The following is a 12500-nucleotide window of genomic DNA, read 5'->3' as shown; positions in this document are numbered from 1 at the left end:
TCCAGTACGTTCAGAGTTTCTTAATGCCTTTTTGTGGGAAAACATCTTAGTCACTTCCTATGAACAGGTACGGTTTCCCTTAAGGTTTCGGGGCATTCCCTTCCCTTCTTCCTATCTTTCCTCTCCCCTTCCCTCCCCTCCCTTCCCTTCTCCCTCCAGCATTTCTCCCCCACCTTTTCCCTTCTCACTTCCCACTCCACCCCCAAAAAACGCCCCCTAGATTGGCATTCAATTAGAGGGAAAAGAGCTGACTCCTTTTCTGTCGTCTTGGAAATGAGACCATCAGCTTCTCAGACATTCACTTCCACAATATAACTTTCCTGAATGAAGATGGTCAGGTCCGTCAACGTCGCTTCTTGCCCTCATGAAATCGGGGGTTGAGGGGAAGGGGGAGGGGAAAGAGAGGGAAGTAGGAAGGGAAGAGGATGGGTGTGGCAGAAGGGGGGGTTAGGGGGGAGGGAAGAGGGGGGGTGTGGAAGGAGAGGGAGGGAGGGTGAAGGAAAAAGGTGGGTGTGGAAGAGGGAGGAGAGAGGGAGAATGTGAAAGAGGGAAAAGAAGGTATAAATAGTCGGAGGGAGGGGGAGGGGAGGTAGATATGGCAGAAGAATGGGATGGAAGAAATAAAGGGAGGGAGAGGGAGGGCAGAGGGGAAATGTGGAAGAAGGGGGGAGAGAGGCGAAGGGGAAGAAATGTGTAGGGGAAGGAGGGGGGGGGGGGGGAGGGGGGATATGCAAGAGGAAGAGTTAGGATATGGTGGTGGAGAGAAAGGGAAGAAGGAAGGGACTAGAGAGGGAAAAGGATGCAAACGGAAGAGGGAAAGCAAGGAGTGAGAAAAGGGAGAGAAAAGATGTGAGAGTCTTCATGGACACTGTATAAGAAGAGAGGCGATGTATGGAGAGGGGAATAAAGACGCGGAATGGGGAAGAGAGAGAGAGAGACAGATGCCTTGATAACAGAAGGAGCAATATCAGACACGGAATTAGAGAAAACGAGTAATAAATAGCAAGTGATAATGATTCTTACATGAACCGAACAGCCACCAAGCCATGTATTTTACATGATAAAACCGCAGCATTTTTAAAGGAAATGGGAAATATATCCGAATATTGCCTATGAAAGGGAATGGCTCTTGGTGAGTTATAGCATTTCATATACATATATGAGGCAGATGAAAAAAGGGAAGACATCAAGGAAGAATCTGTAATGTCTTCATCAAGGTTAGTTCATAAATTCATAAATGCACACACACACACACACACACACACACACACACACACACACACACACACACACACACACACACACACACATATATACACACAGAAAAACATGGATGGAAGGAGGCCAGTGTCATGAATATATTTTCGTAGAGTTCGTCGAGGCCCAAACTAACCTTTCCTTGGACGTCCAAAATATATGAGCTTTCACGAATCATTAAGTTCTGGGGAGATGGGACAGGGAAGCGAGGGAAGAAGAGGGCCAGAAAGAGAGAGAAGGAGGGGGGGGGGGAGGAAAAAAGAAAGAAAAAACAGAGAGAGGGGGAGGATATAAAAAAAAAAGGAAACATGATAAGATAAGGTAAAGACAACATTAACGATAAAACAAAAATGATTTAGAGTTTATTTAAAATCCTGATCTTTGGTAACATAATATTAGGCAAACGGAGATGACCCTTCTGTGCCTTCCCTTTGCTCTCTATGGCATTTCAAGACCTATATCACCCTTTCTGACGTCATCGCCGGAAAAGTCACCGAAGACAGAAGAAAATGAAATGCAGATTTTCTCTTGTTCGCTTTTACTTCGTTTTTTTTTTTTTTTTCGTTTTTGCTAACTTCAGGAAAGATTTAGGCGAGTTCGTTTGTATCTCACTTTCTGTGTTTCTTTCTGTATTTTTCTGTCTCTGCAATTCGCTGTCTAGTTCTCTTTTTGTTTGCTTGTCTGTCTGACTGACTGTTTTCTCTCTCTCTCTCTCTCTCTCTCTCTCTCTCTCTCTCTCTCTCTCTCTCTCTTTCTCTTTCTCTTTCTCTCGCTCTCTCTCTCTCTCCCTCTCTCTCTCTCTATATATATATATATATATATATATATATGTGTGTGTGTGTGTGTGTGTGTGTGTGTGTGTGCGTGTGTGTGTTTGTGTTTGTGTGTGTGTGTGTGTGTTTTCTTTCTGTCTGTCTGTCTGTCTGCCTGTCTGTCTGTCTCTCTCTCTCTCTATCTATATATATCTTTCTTTCTCTCACGCAGATATATATATATATATATATATATATATATATATATATATATATATATACACACACGTTATTCAGAGTTCTAACCCAAAGCTACAAGTATACTGCATTAGCTGATCCAGTTTTTCCACAGACAGTTTAACTTTCGAGAGTGACACTGTCAAGCTGTGGTGTCAGGCAGGAAATTGGAGACACCTTCTCTTCGTCTCCTTCTCCCTGTGTCAGGCATCAGCGCTTCGAATTTTCATGTTTGATACAGAGCTTGACTTGGATGTGCTATTTTCCTCTGTGTGATTTTAGTAAGTTTGCAATGGATTTCTTTGGCTTTTTAGTTTATATACACACATGCATACATACACGCACACACACATACATACGTACACTTCACACTCACACACACACACACACACACACATATGTTTGTGTGTGTATTTGTGTATGTTTCTATGTGCTTATATGTGTATTTTTATATGTGAATATTGTATACATACTCACACATGTGCAAGTAACCTTGCTTAGCTCTCCTGCCCTTCCCGAGAAACCTGTTCCCTTTCTTCTCTTCCATATTTTGCAAGATATCTTTCCTCACGCCCGATGAATCTAATTTTACCTTACAAAGGCGTGAGGTTTTGTAGTCATTAACACGTAACTTTCACGAGAGCCCCCCCCCCCCCCCCAAGAACGCCCCTCCCCACCTTCCGCTTCCCTCACTTCCCCACCTCCCCCCCCCCCCACCTTCCGCTTCCCTCACTTCCCCACCTCCCCCCCCCCCCCACCTTCCGCTTCCTTCACTTCCCCACCTCCCCCCCCCCCCACCTTCCGCTTTCCTCACTTCCCCACCTCCCCCCCACCCCCACCTTCCCCTCCCCCCTTTTCTCCTTCCCTCCCCCCAACCCCACCCTGCCGAGAGCTCTATCAAGGGTTAAATAAAGTTTAGTTACATGCGACACACTATCTTGATTTTGGTTTCAAGGTTTTATTCCTGTTTTTCCTTCTTCGTTATCAACTTCATTGGATTTCTTATCATTTTCATTATCTACTGTTTTTATAATGATAGTTTTTATTATAACATTATTAGTATTAATATTATCATCACCATCTTTATCATTATCATCAAAGTTCTTGTTACCATTAAAAGCATTATTATTACGGGTATCGTATTTGTTTCCAAATTCTAAAATTTTGAGCATAGATATATTTTTCTCTCGGTTTGCCTAATCGAGAGTTAATCGTCACAGAAATACAGTGAGAGGTGAAGAGCAGTCTGGACGAAATCACGTCACCTTTCGTGCTCTTATCAAGAATCTATTATGCATTACATGTCATTCTGTATATTGCATAGTGGATATATATTCAGTGTTATTCCTCCGACCTTTTCTCTGTCTCTTTCTTTGCTTGTCTGTCTATCTATCTATCTGTCTGACTGTCTCTGTCTATCTGTCTATCTGCTTCTCTACCTCTGTCTATCTAATTATCTACCTCTGTCTATCTATCAATTTCTATTACGCTCTCTCGCGCGCTCTCCCCCCCCCCCCCTCCTCCCTTTCTCATGTCCCCTCCCTCCTTTCTCTCTCTCGTGTCCCCCTCCTCCTATCTCTCTCTCTCTCTCTCTCTCTCTCTCTCTCTCTCTCTCTCTCTCTCTCTCTCTCTCTCTCTCTCTCTCTCTCTCTCTCTCTCTCCCTCGCTCTCTCTCTCTCTCTCTCTCTCTCTCTCTCTCTCTCTCTCTCTCTCTCTCTCTCTCTCTCTTGCTCTCTCTCTCTCTCTCTCTCTCTCTCTCTCTTGCTCTCTCTCTCTCTCTCTCTCTCTCTCTCTCTCTCTCTCTCTCTCTCTCTCTCTCTCTCTCTCTCTTTCTCTCTATCTCTCTGTCTCTCTCTCTCTCTCTCTCTCTCTCTCTCTCTCTCTCTCTCTCTCTCTCGTTCTCTCTCTCTCTCTCTCTCTCTCTCTCTCTCTCTCTCTCTCTCTCTCTCTCTCTCTCTCTCTCTCTCTCTCGTTCTCTCTCTCTCTCTCTCGTTCTCTCTCTCTCTCTCTCATTCTCTCTTTCTCTCTCTCGTTCTCTCTCTCTCTCTCTCTCTCTCTCTCTCTCTCTCTCTCTCTCTCTCTCTCTCTCTCTCTCGTTCTCTCTCTCTCTCGTTCTCTCTCTCTCTCTCGTTCTCTCTCTCTATCTCTCTCTCTCTCTCTCTCTCTCTCTCTCTCTCTCTCTCTCTCTCTCGTTTTCTCTCTCTCAACGAAGGGAAGAACAAAAAGAAAGGAACAATGAAATATGATAATAAAGAAAATTGTTTGTTTTTCTTGTTTTTCCTTTCGTTGTTTTATTTCCAGCTCTTGTCCTATATATCGTATGCTTTGTGTACTGGCAAATTCCACAGAGAGAAGAAAAAACAACTAAAATCTAAAACGATAAACTTTGGAATAAAAAAAAAAAAATGCAATTAAGAAATAAACAGATGGACATGTACGGTCATTATCATTGTCAGGTCAGTTAAAGGTCATCCCCCAAAAAAGAGGTCAAAGTCAGAGACGAAAGGTCACGGCCCTTGTCAGGAAACCCCAGAGAGAGGCGGTGATTTTTGGACTGTTTCTCTTCCTCTCTCTCTCTTTCTCTCTCTCTCTCTCTCTCTCTCTCTATATATATATATATATATATATATATATATATATCACTAACTCTCTCTCTCTCTCTCTCTCTCTCTCTCTCTCTCTCACTAACTCTCTCTCAATCTCTCTCTCTCTCTCTCTCTCTCTCTCTCTCACTCTCACTCTCACTCTCACTCTCACTCTCACTCTCACTCTCACTCTCACTCTCACTCTTACTCTCTCTCTCTCTCTCTCCCTTTTTTTTTTTTTTTTTTTTTTTTTTTTTTTTTTTTGTACAGAGGCGTCGAGAGAAATCATACCAGGAAATCTTCTCTTCTTTGAATTTTATATACGTTTTTGCTTTTTTTTTCGTTTTGATATCTGCCTTAACTCTTTTCTTTAATATTTTTTGTCTTCTTTCCATATGTTTGTTTTTTCTTATTTTTCTCTCTTATATTTCTCTTTTCAATTGTCCCGTTTTTACTTCTCTTTTTCGTTTAACAATTTTCCATTATTTTCTTTCTTTCGTTTTCCTTTCAGAGTATCTTATTTTTATGATTTATCATATGTGTTTTATGCTAATTTCGTACATTATGCTAATTTTGTCATTACTTTCTCGACTAATTTATTTTGATGTTTCCTCCTCATCAACCCCCCCCCCCCCCGCGAAAATTTACTACAAACATTTACATTCAAAATATGAAGCAAAAGTTAAAGTTTAAAGAAATATAATCAAAACTAAATAAATGAATAAATAAATAAATAAATAAATGTGAATACACAGGTAAATATCTAAACAGACCAATAAATAAAGCTTGCGTAAACTACACAGATAAATATAGAAATAGTTGAATCAACAAGACTTATATAAACTGCTACCGCAAATTAAGCAAAAAAAAAAAAAAAAAAAAAAAAAAAAAAAAAAAAAAAAAAAAAAAAAAAAAAGCTGGCGCCAAATGCTGAATCGAAAAATTGTAAGGAAATCCAACTTCTTTCCGAACGAACACATATTTTTGGCCCGACGTCTTCCTTGGGTCGATGCGAGGAACCTCATCAAACTATGATTGCTGAGGAAGAAGGAGGAAGAGAAGGAGAAAAGGAGGAAGAGGAGATAAAGGAAATAGAAGGAGAAAAGGTGGAAGAAGAGATAAAGGAAGGAGAAAGGAAGAGGTAATCATTACGGGAAGAGGAGGAGAGAAGAACAGGGAAGGAAGTAGAGTAAAAGGTAGAAGGAAGGAGAGGAAGAGAAAGAAGAGTTATAGGAGGAGGAGGAGGAAAGAGGAAGAAGAGAATGATAAAGTAATAGTAGAAGGATTAAGAAGAGGAGGGAGGGGAAAGAGAAAGAGGAAGGGGGAAGGACGAGGAGAAGGATAAAGATGGGAGGAACAGTACGGCCGAGGAGGGGGGTGGAGATGAAAGGGAAGACCGGAGAGGGAGGTTAAGAGGAGGAGGAGGAAGGGGGGATGATAAGGAAAAGGAAGTATACAATTGAATCATTATTCTTACTGGATTCGAATATTTTACACACGAATATTTTTACACACCCACACTAATCGTGCAGTGGCAAGATTAGTGTGGGTGGCTACACTTACTACTGGTCGGGCCGCAGCGATGGCCACCATCTCCAGGGAGTAGCCATAGCCATCTCCAGCAGACTTCAACCCTCGGTAATTGAGGTCACTCCAGTCGATGAGCGTATTATGGTATTGAGACTGAAGCTTTCATTTGGCTTCATGTGTCTTATTGCTGTATACGCTCCTAAGGATGTATATAAACTTGAGGTGAGATGTTTTACGCCAAACTTGCATCTGTGGCAGACAGATGTCCTCGGCGATGTTCTGGGCGACTTCAATGCGGTATCCGGCTGTGATCGAGCTGGCTACGAGATGTCTGTCGGTCCTCATGGCTCAGGAGCTGATGCTGGCAGCGAGAATAGCCTCCTTTTCCGTGACTTTGCTAGGTCCCAGAAATTGAGGATTTCTGGCTCCTGGTATCAGCGTTCTGACCCGCATCGTTGGACTTGGTACAGCGATACGGGTAGTGTGGCCAAGGAAATCGACCACATCCTCGTTAGCACTCGGTGGAGGATTCTCCAGAACTGCAGGGTGTATCGAAGCGCCGAGTTCTGTGGAACTGATCATAGATTAGTTGTGGCTACTCTCCGGGTCCACTTTAGAACCCCCCGTCGCCCAAATGAACACCCTAGGGTGTTTCATTTGGACAGATTGAGGGAGGACGAGTGTGCCCGGGGGTTTGCCGAGGCTATCTCTGGTCGTCTCACAGCACTCGAGGGCCTGACAGACCCTATTCATATGTGGGATACCTTCAAGCGTGAAACGCTTGATGCAGCTCAAGAATCCATTGGTGAACGCCCAAGAGCAAGACAGAATTCCGTCTCGCAGGAGACACTGGAAGCCACAGATGCTTGTCGTGCGGCTCGATTGTCAGGGGATCGCTACTTGCACCGTTCTCTGGTGCGCAGGACTAGGTCACTGTTGAGAAGGGATATAGAACAGTTTATCAGTAATCTTGCAGTCCACTTAGCAAGTGGCCAGATAATCTCAGATCCTGATGGGGTGCATGTGCGTTGGGCTGAGAATTTTGAGCAGTTGTATAAGGTTGATCCACCAACAGTTAACATGGATGCGGGTAATGTTGAGATTCCTCTGCCAGACCCACCCATCAGCGAGGATCCACCCTTCCTGACTGAAGTCAGGGGGGCGATCTCCAAGCTGAAGAGTGGTAAAGCAGCAAGTGTTTGTGTCATCCCAGCTTAATTGTTAAAGGCTGGTGGAGAACCTATGGCAAGGGGCTTGCATGCAGTCCTGTCTGCCATCTGGCAGACTGGTACCTTTCCCCCTGACCTGCTGAGGGGTGTGGTCATCCCTTACTGGAAGGGGAAAGGGGATCGCTGCAGCAATTACCGAGGCATTACACTACTCAGTGTACTAGGCAAGGTACTCGCGCACATCCTACTGAGACATATCAGAGACCACCTGTTGAGGCATGAAAGGCCGGAGCAATCTGGATTCACTCCTGGTAAGTCCACAATAGGCCGCATCCTGGCGCTTCGAGTCATTGTATAGCGCCGTCGTGAGTTCGGACGTGGACTGCTCGCAGCCTACATCGACCTTAAGAAGGCTTTTGACACGGTGCATCGCGAATCACTCTGGGAGATCCTGAGGCTAAGAGGAATTCCAACAAGGATTATTGGACTGATAGCAAACCTGTATACAGGCACTGAAAGTGCTGTAAAGTGTGGTGGGGGCCTGTCGAGCTTCTTCCCTGTTAGTTCAGGTGTGAGGCAAGGCTGTGTTCTTGCACCAACACTTTTCAACACTTGCATGGATTGGATACTGGATAGAGCTACTGTCCAAAGTCACTGTGGAGCAACTCTTGCCAATATTAAGGTTACAGACCTTGACTTTGCTGATGATGTTGCCGTTCTCTCTGAATCTCTGGAAACCCTAGTGGCGGCTCTTGATGCATTTAGCAATGAAGGAAAGCCCCTGGGGCTACAGGTCTCCTGGACCAAGACCAAGATCCAGGATTTTTGGGGCCTACTAGGAGACTCTGTGCAGTTGGTACGTGCTTGCGGTGAAAACATCGAAGTCACAGAGAGCTTTATATATGGCCACTTGGCTCGACTCCCGCAGGATGATGCTGCCCATCAGGTTGTCTCTGTCCGAGACAACCCTGGCTGAAGGAGGCCTGTGGGAAGACCGAGAAGGTCGTGGCTAGGGCAGATCAATCAAACTTGTTGTAAAGAACTAGAGATGGGCCGGGCCCCTGCCTGGCGGCTCGCCATGAGGGACCCTCGTAGGTGGAAACGAAGGGTGGATGCGGCTATGCCGGCGTTAGCTCCAATATGATGATGATGATGATATATTTAAAAATCTATCGGTATATCCGTTTACAGAATCTCTCTCTCTCTCTCTCTCTCTCTCTCTCTCTCTATATATATATATATATGTGTGTGTGTGTGTGTGTGTGTAAATATATATATAAATATATATATGTAAATATATATAAATATATATATGTAAATATATATAAATATATATATATATATATATATATATATATAAATATATATATATATGTGTATATGTGTGTGTGTGTTTGTGTGTGAGTGTGTGTATATGTGTGTGTGTGTGTATTTGTGTATATATGTACATATATATATGTATGTGTGTGATCATATTTCTCTCTCTATATATATGTCTGTGTATGTATGTATATATATATATATATATATATATATATATATAATTTTTTCTCTCCCTGTTTCTCGCTTCCCCCATCCATCACTGCTCCCCTAGCCTTTCTCTGCTCATACGCTCATCTCATAACACCCATTTCCCTTTCCTGCAGAACAATGGTGGTCGGAGGAACTTACGGGCTGTTCCTGGTGGGACTCGTGCTCTCTCGCGCGCTGGCGTTGCCCTACCCTCCTGTCAGTTCGACTGGTGAGTTGCTGTTCTTTTCGTGTTATATATATATTTTGTTTTCTGTTCTTTTCGTTCTTTCTTTTTCTTTTTCTTTCTTTTTTTTTTCCTTTTCTTTTCTATTTCTTTTTCTTTTCCTTTTCTATTTTTCTTATTCTTTTTTCCCTTTTAACCGGTTATCTGTTTCGTAAAGCTGTCTGTTTTGTATTTCTTTTTTTGTTATGGATATCTTCTCCGTAAGACTTTTTGCTTTGTGTGATTGTGCTTTATGATTGTAAGGGTGATTGTCTGCGTTGTTTATAGTTGTTTTGTTTCATGGTTTAGGTGGTAGTTTGGTTACTGCTTGTTTGCGCCTTATAGTTAGTTTGTATGATTGTTTGTAATACACGAAAGGTTATCATGATTGTTCGTGATATGAATGTTTTATCGATGAACGACGGTATTGCATAACTGATGGCGTTGTGTGTGTGTATATATATATATATATATATATATATATATATATATATCTTTTACATATGTGACTGTTGTGGACGTCTATTTTGCGCGGTAGGCTAGTTTGACTGTTAGTTTTGTTTATATTTGTTCGGTTGAATTCCCGGTTTGGCTGGACTAGTTCTTCCTCATTCGTCTATTGCCGTGTATTTATTTCCGAAGCGCCTGACAGAATTTCTGAAGCGTCTGACTAGCTGCTTCGACTGAAAGTGTATCTTTTCTGTCGCCTGTGTGTCTTGTATTTCCGGCCATAATATATATATATATATATATATATATATATATATATATATATATTTTATTGTCATTCCTAGCGTGTCGAGTTGCTGATTAGGGCACTGTGCCGCATGAATTTGATTAATCAGGATGTTATTTCTTTTATCCTGCCGGTCTGTCTAGTATACCCTGACGTTTCTATTTCTCTTTCACACACATGTGTATGTGTGTGTGTATCCGTGTGTATCTGTGTGTGCGGTAGTGTGTTTTTTGTGTCTGTTTTGTGGGTATGTGTGTGTGTGTGTGGGGGGGGGGGGGGGTAGTGTGTTTTTGCGTTATTGTGTGTGTGTGTGTGTGTGTGTGTGTGTGTGTGTGTGTGTGTGTGTGTGTGTGTGTGTGTGTGTGTCCGTGCCTGTATCTATGTCTCCATGTATGTACCTGCGTATGTGTTTACGTGCCTCTCTCTGCGCACAGAAATATACATCTGGCTGCATGTAAAACCACCCCTCTCACCCCATTCCTGCCTCTCTATTCGTCCCTTGAGCAGCTCTCCCCCCTCCTTCAAGCCCAAGGACAATCTATAAGCTCGTAGGACTTCCATCATCTCCGGCGATCAAAGCCGAAAAGGAATATTTTGAGAGCAAAAGAGGGGGGAGGGGGGGGAGGGGGTCACTGTACGCGAATGGGCAGCCGGTTCAGCTGTGGCGAGGTAGACTTTGGTGCTGAGATATATATATGATAATATCAGTTTCTATATCACGTTAGGGATGTAGAATTGTTGTTCTATTTGATTTAAAATCGGTTTTTATTATTATTATGGGTTTGGAGTTTCGTAAAAAAAAAAAAAAAAAAAAAAAAAAAAATAGAAGAAAAACTGTATTTGTGATCTTGGCGGAGATCCAGAACGGGAGGATTTCGAGGCATATCGATCACTAGTCTATGGGGTCGATGGCAACAATTCGATGGTTCTGAGTTAGTGCTGAGTTGGTCTTGGGTTAAGTTTGGTTGGGTTGATGGGCTGGGTTAAGTTGAGTTTGGTTGGGTTGATGGGCTGGGTTAGGTTGAGTTTGGTTGGGTTTGGGCTTGGTTGAATATTGTTGGCTGAGGTTGGGTTTGCTAGTGTTGGGCTTGTTTAAGTTCGGTTGGGTTGTGTTAGGTTCAGTTTGGTTGGGTTGGATTGGACTAATTAGGGTAAAGGTGAGTTAAATTAGGCTTATTTGGGTTAGAGACGTCTGTTCGCAGGATCTGGTCACAGACCCCTTTTAGGTCCTCAGTGTAGATCCCTGAACTCTAAGTGGGCGTGTATGTAGTCCTTTGAGGAGAAATCTTAACTGAATATATCTATTATAAAGAAAGACAGTTCATTAGCATTCAAAATTTGTCGGCATTTGGAAAGCGCCATTGATGTTTCTTGGAACCACAGGTAGAAATTATAATATTTGATAGGATAATAGGTCTTCAAAGTAATAGCCACAATGAAACCGTCTGTTGACAGGAAAATCGTCACGAATTCAAAAGAAGTTCAATCTAACATATAATCTAAAAAAAAAAAAAAAAAAAAAAAACTGTCAGGAAACGCATATTATACTCGAAAAAATACAAACGATGTGGAAATGGAAGCAACTGGAAATTACCATGGAATGAATATAACTGAAAGATTGTTGTAAGCGTTGGCGTTGTTAATTGATTGCCTGGTAGGTCAAATGATATCAACGTTCGAATGAAATTACATTGCCGATGCAGCCTTATAAACTGGAAATTAGCCTTGCGTATTATCAAATGCTGTCAGTTCAGTGAAGTCGGTCAGTAATCCAAACATTCTCTTCCCCGTAAACATTTCTGTATTTTTACCTTCCATCCTATTCCTACTACCTTATCATTATTAACACTACTACTGTAATTACCTTTATTTGTTTTAGTTATTTAATAAAGTAACATTATTACTATTGCCATTAATATAATTGCTGCTATTATTATTATTAGAATTCTTAATGACGTCTTATTACGATCACATTCTTATAAACGATCAATAATAAAAGGTTTTTAGTTACCACTGTCAAATCGGAATTTTCCTTTCTTTTCAACATCTTATTTTCTACCAATAATCCTCATGATTAAACTAATAATTCGAAATATAGAGGCTTCCAACAGAGATTGAGTTCCATTTACATCCTAATCGTAAACAAAGCATTGAATTTCATGTAATATATCCCAAAGGCAAACTTGGCTGTTCACGTTTCTATGATTTAGTTCGCGACCATTGAGTTTGCCGGGTTTCTGTTAATTGTCACTGTTGAATTAGGGATTATCCACTTAGCTTTTCAGATATGTTGTTAAGTTCTTTGTTTCTTATTCCGTCACTCATTTCTCTAATAAGCTCAAAAATAATGAATAAATAAATGAATAAATAAATAAATAAATAATGTGGCCAGGAACTCCATTTACCGAGGGTACACACAGGGCATAGGTACACGCACATACTAGGTGTCTCCTTATATATATATATATATATATATATATATATATATATATATATACA

At 41.8% G+C, this 12500-nt stretch overlaps 1 protein-coding gene across 1 annotated transcript in view; it reads left to right on the top strand.

Moving 5' to 3' along the window:
- LOC125031577 overlaps nt 1–12500 on the top strand; it is a 65948-nt gene that overhangs the window by 18471 nt on the left and 34977 nt on the right. The window contains exon 2 of the mRNA XM_047622458.1: nt 9177–9271. Within this exon, the coding sequence (XP_047478414.1) occupies nt 9177–9271 (95 nt within the window). The remainder of the gene's footprint in view (nt 1–9176; nt 9272–12500) is intronic.

Source organism: Penaeus chinensis, chromosome 13, assembly GCF_019202785.1.
Source record: "Penaeus chinensis breed Huanghai No. 1 chromosome 13, ASM1920278v2, whole genome shotgun sequence".
NCBI classification, from domain to species: domain Eukaryota; kingdom Metazoa; phylum Arthropoda; class Malacostraca; order Decapoda; family Penaeidae; genus Penaeus; species Penaeus chinensis.
This window is presented reverse-complemented; position numbering and strand designations above follow the sequence as displayed.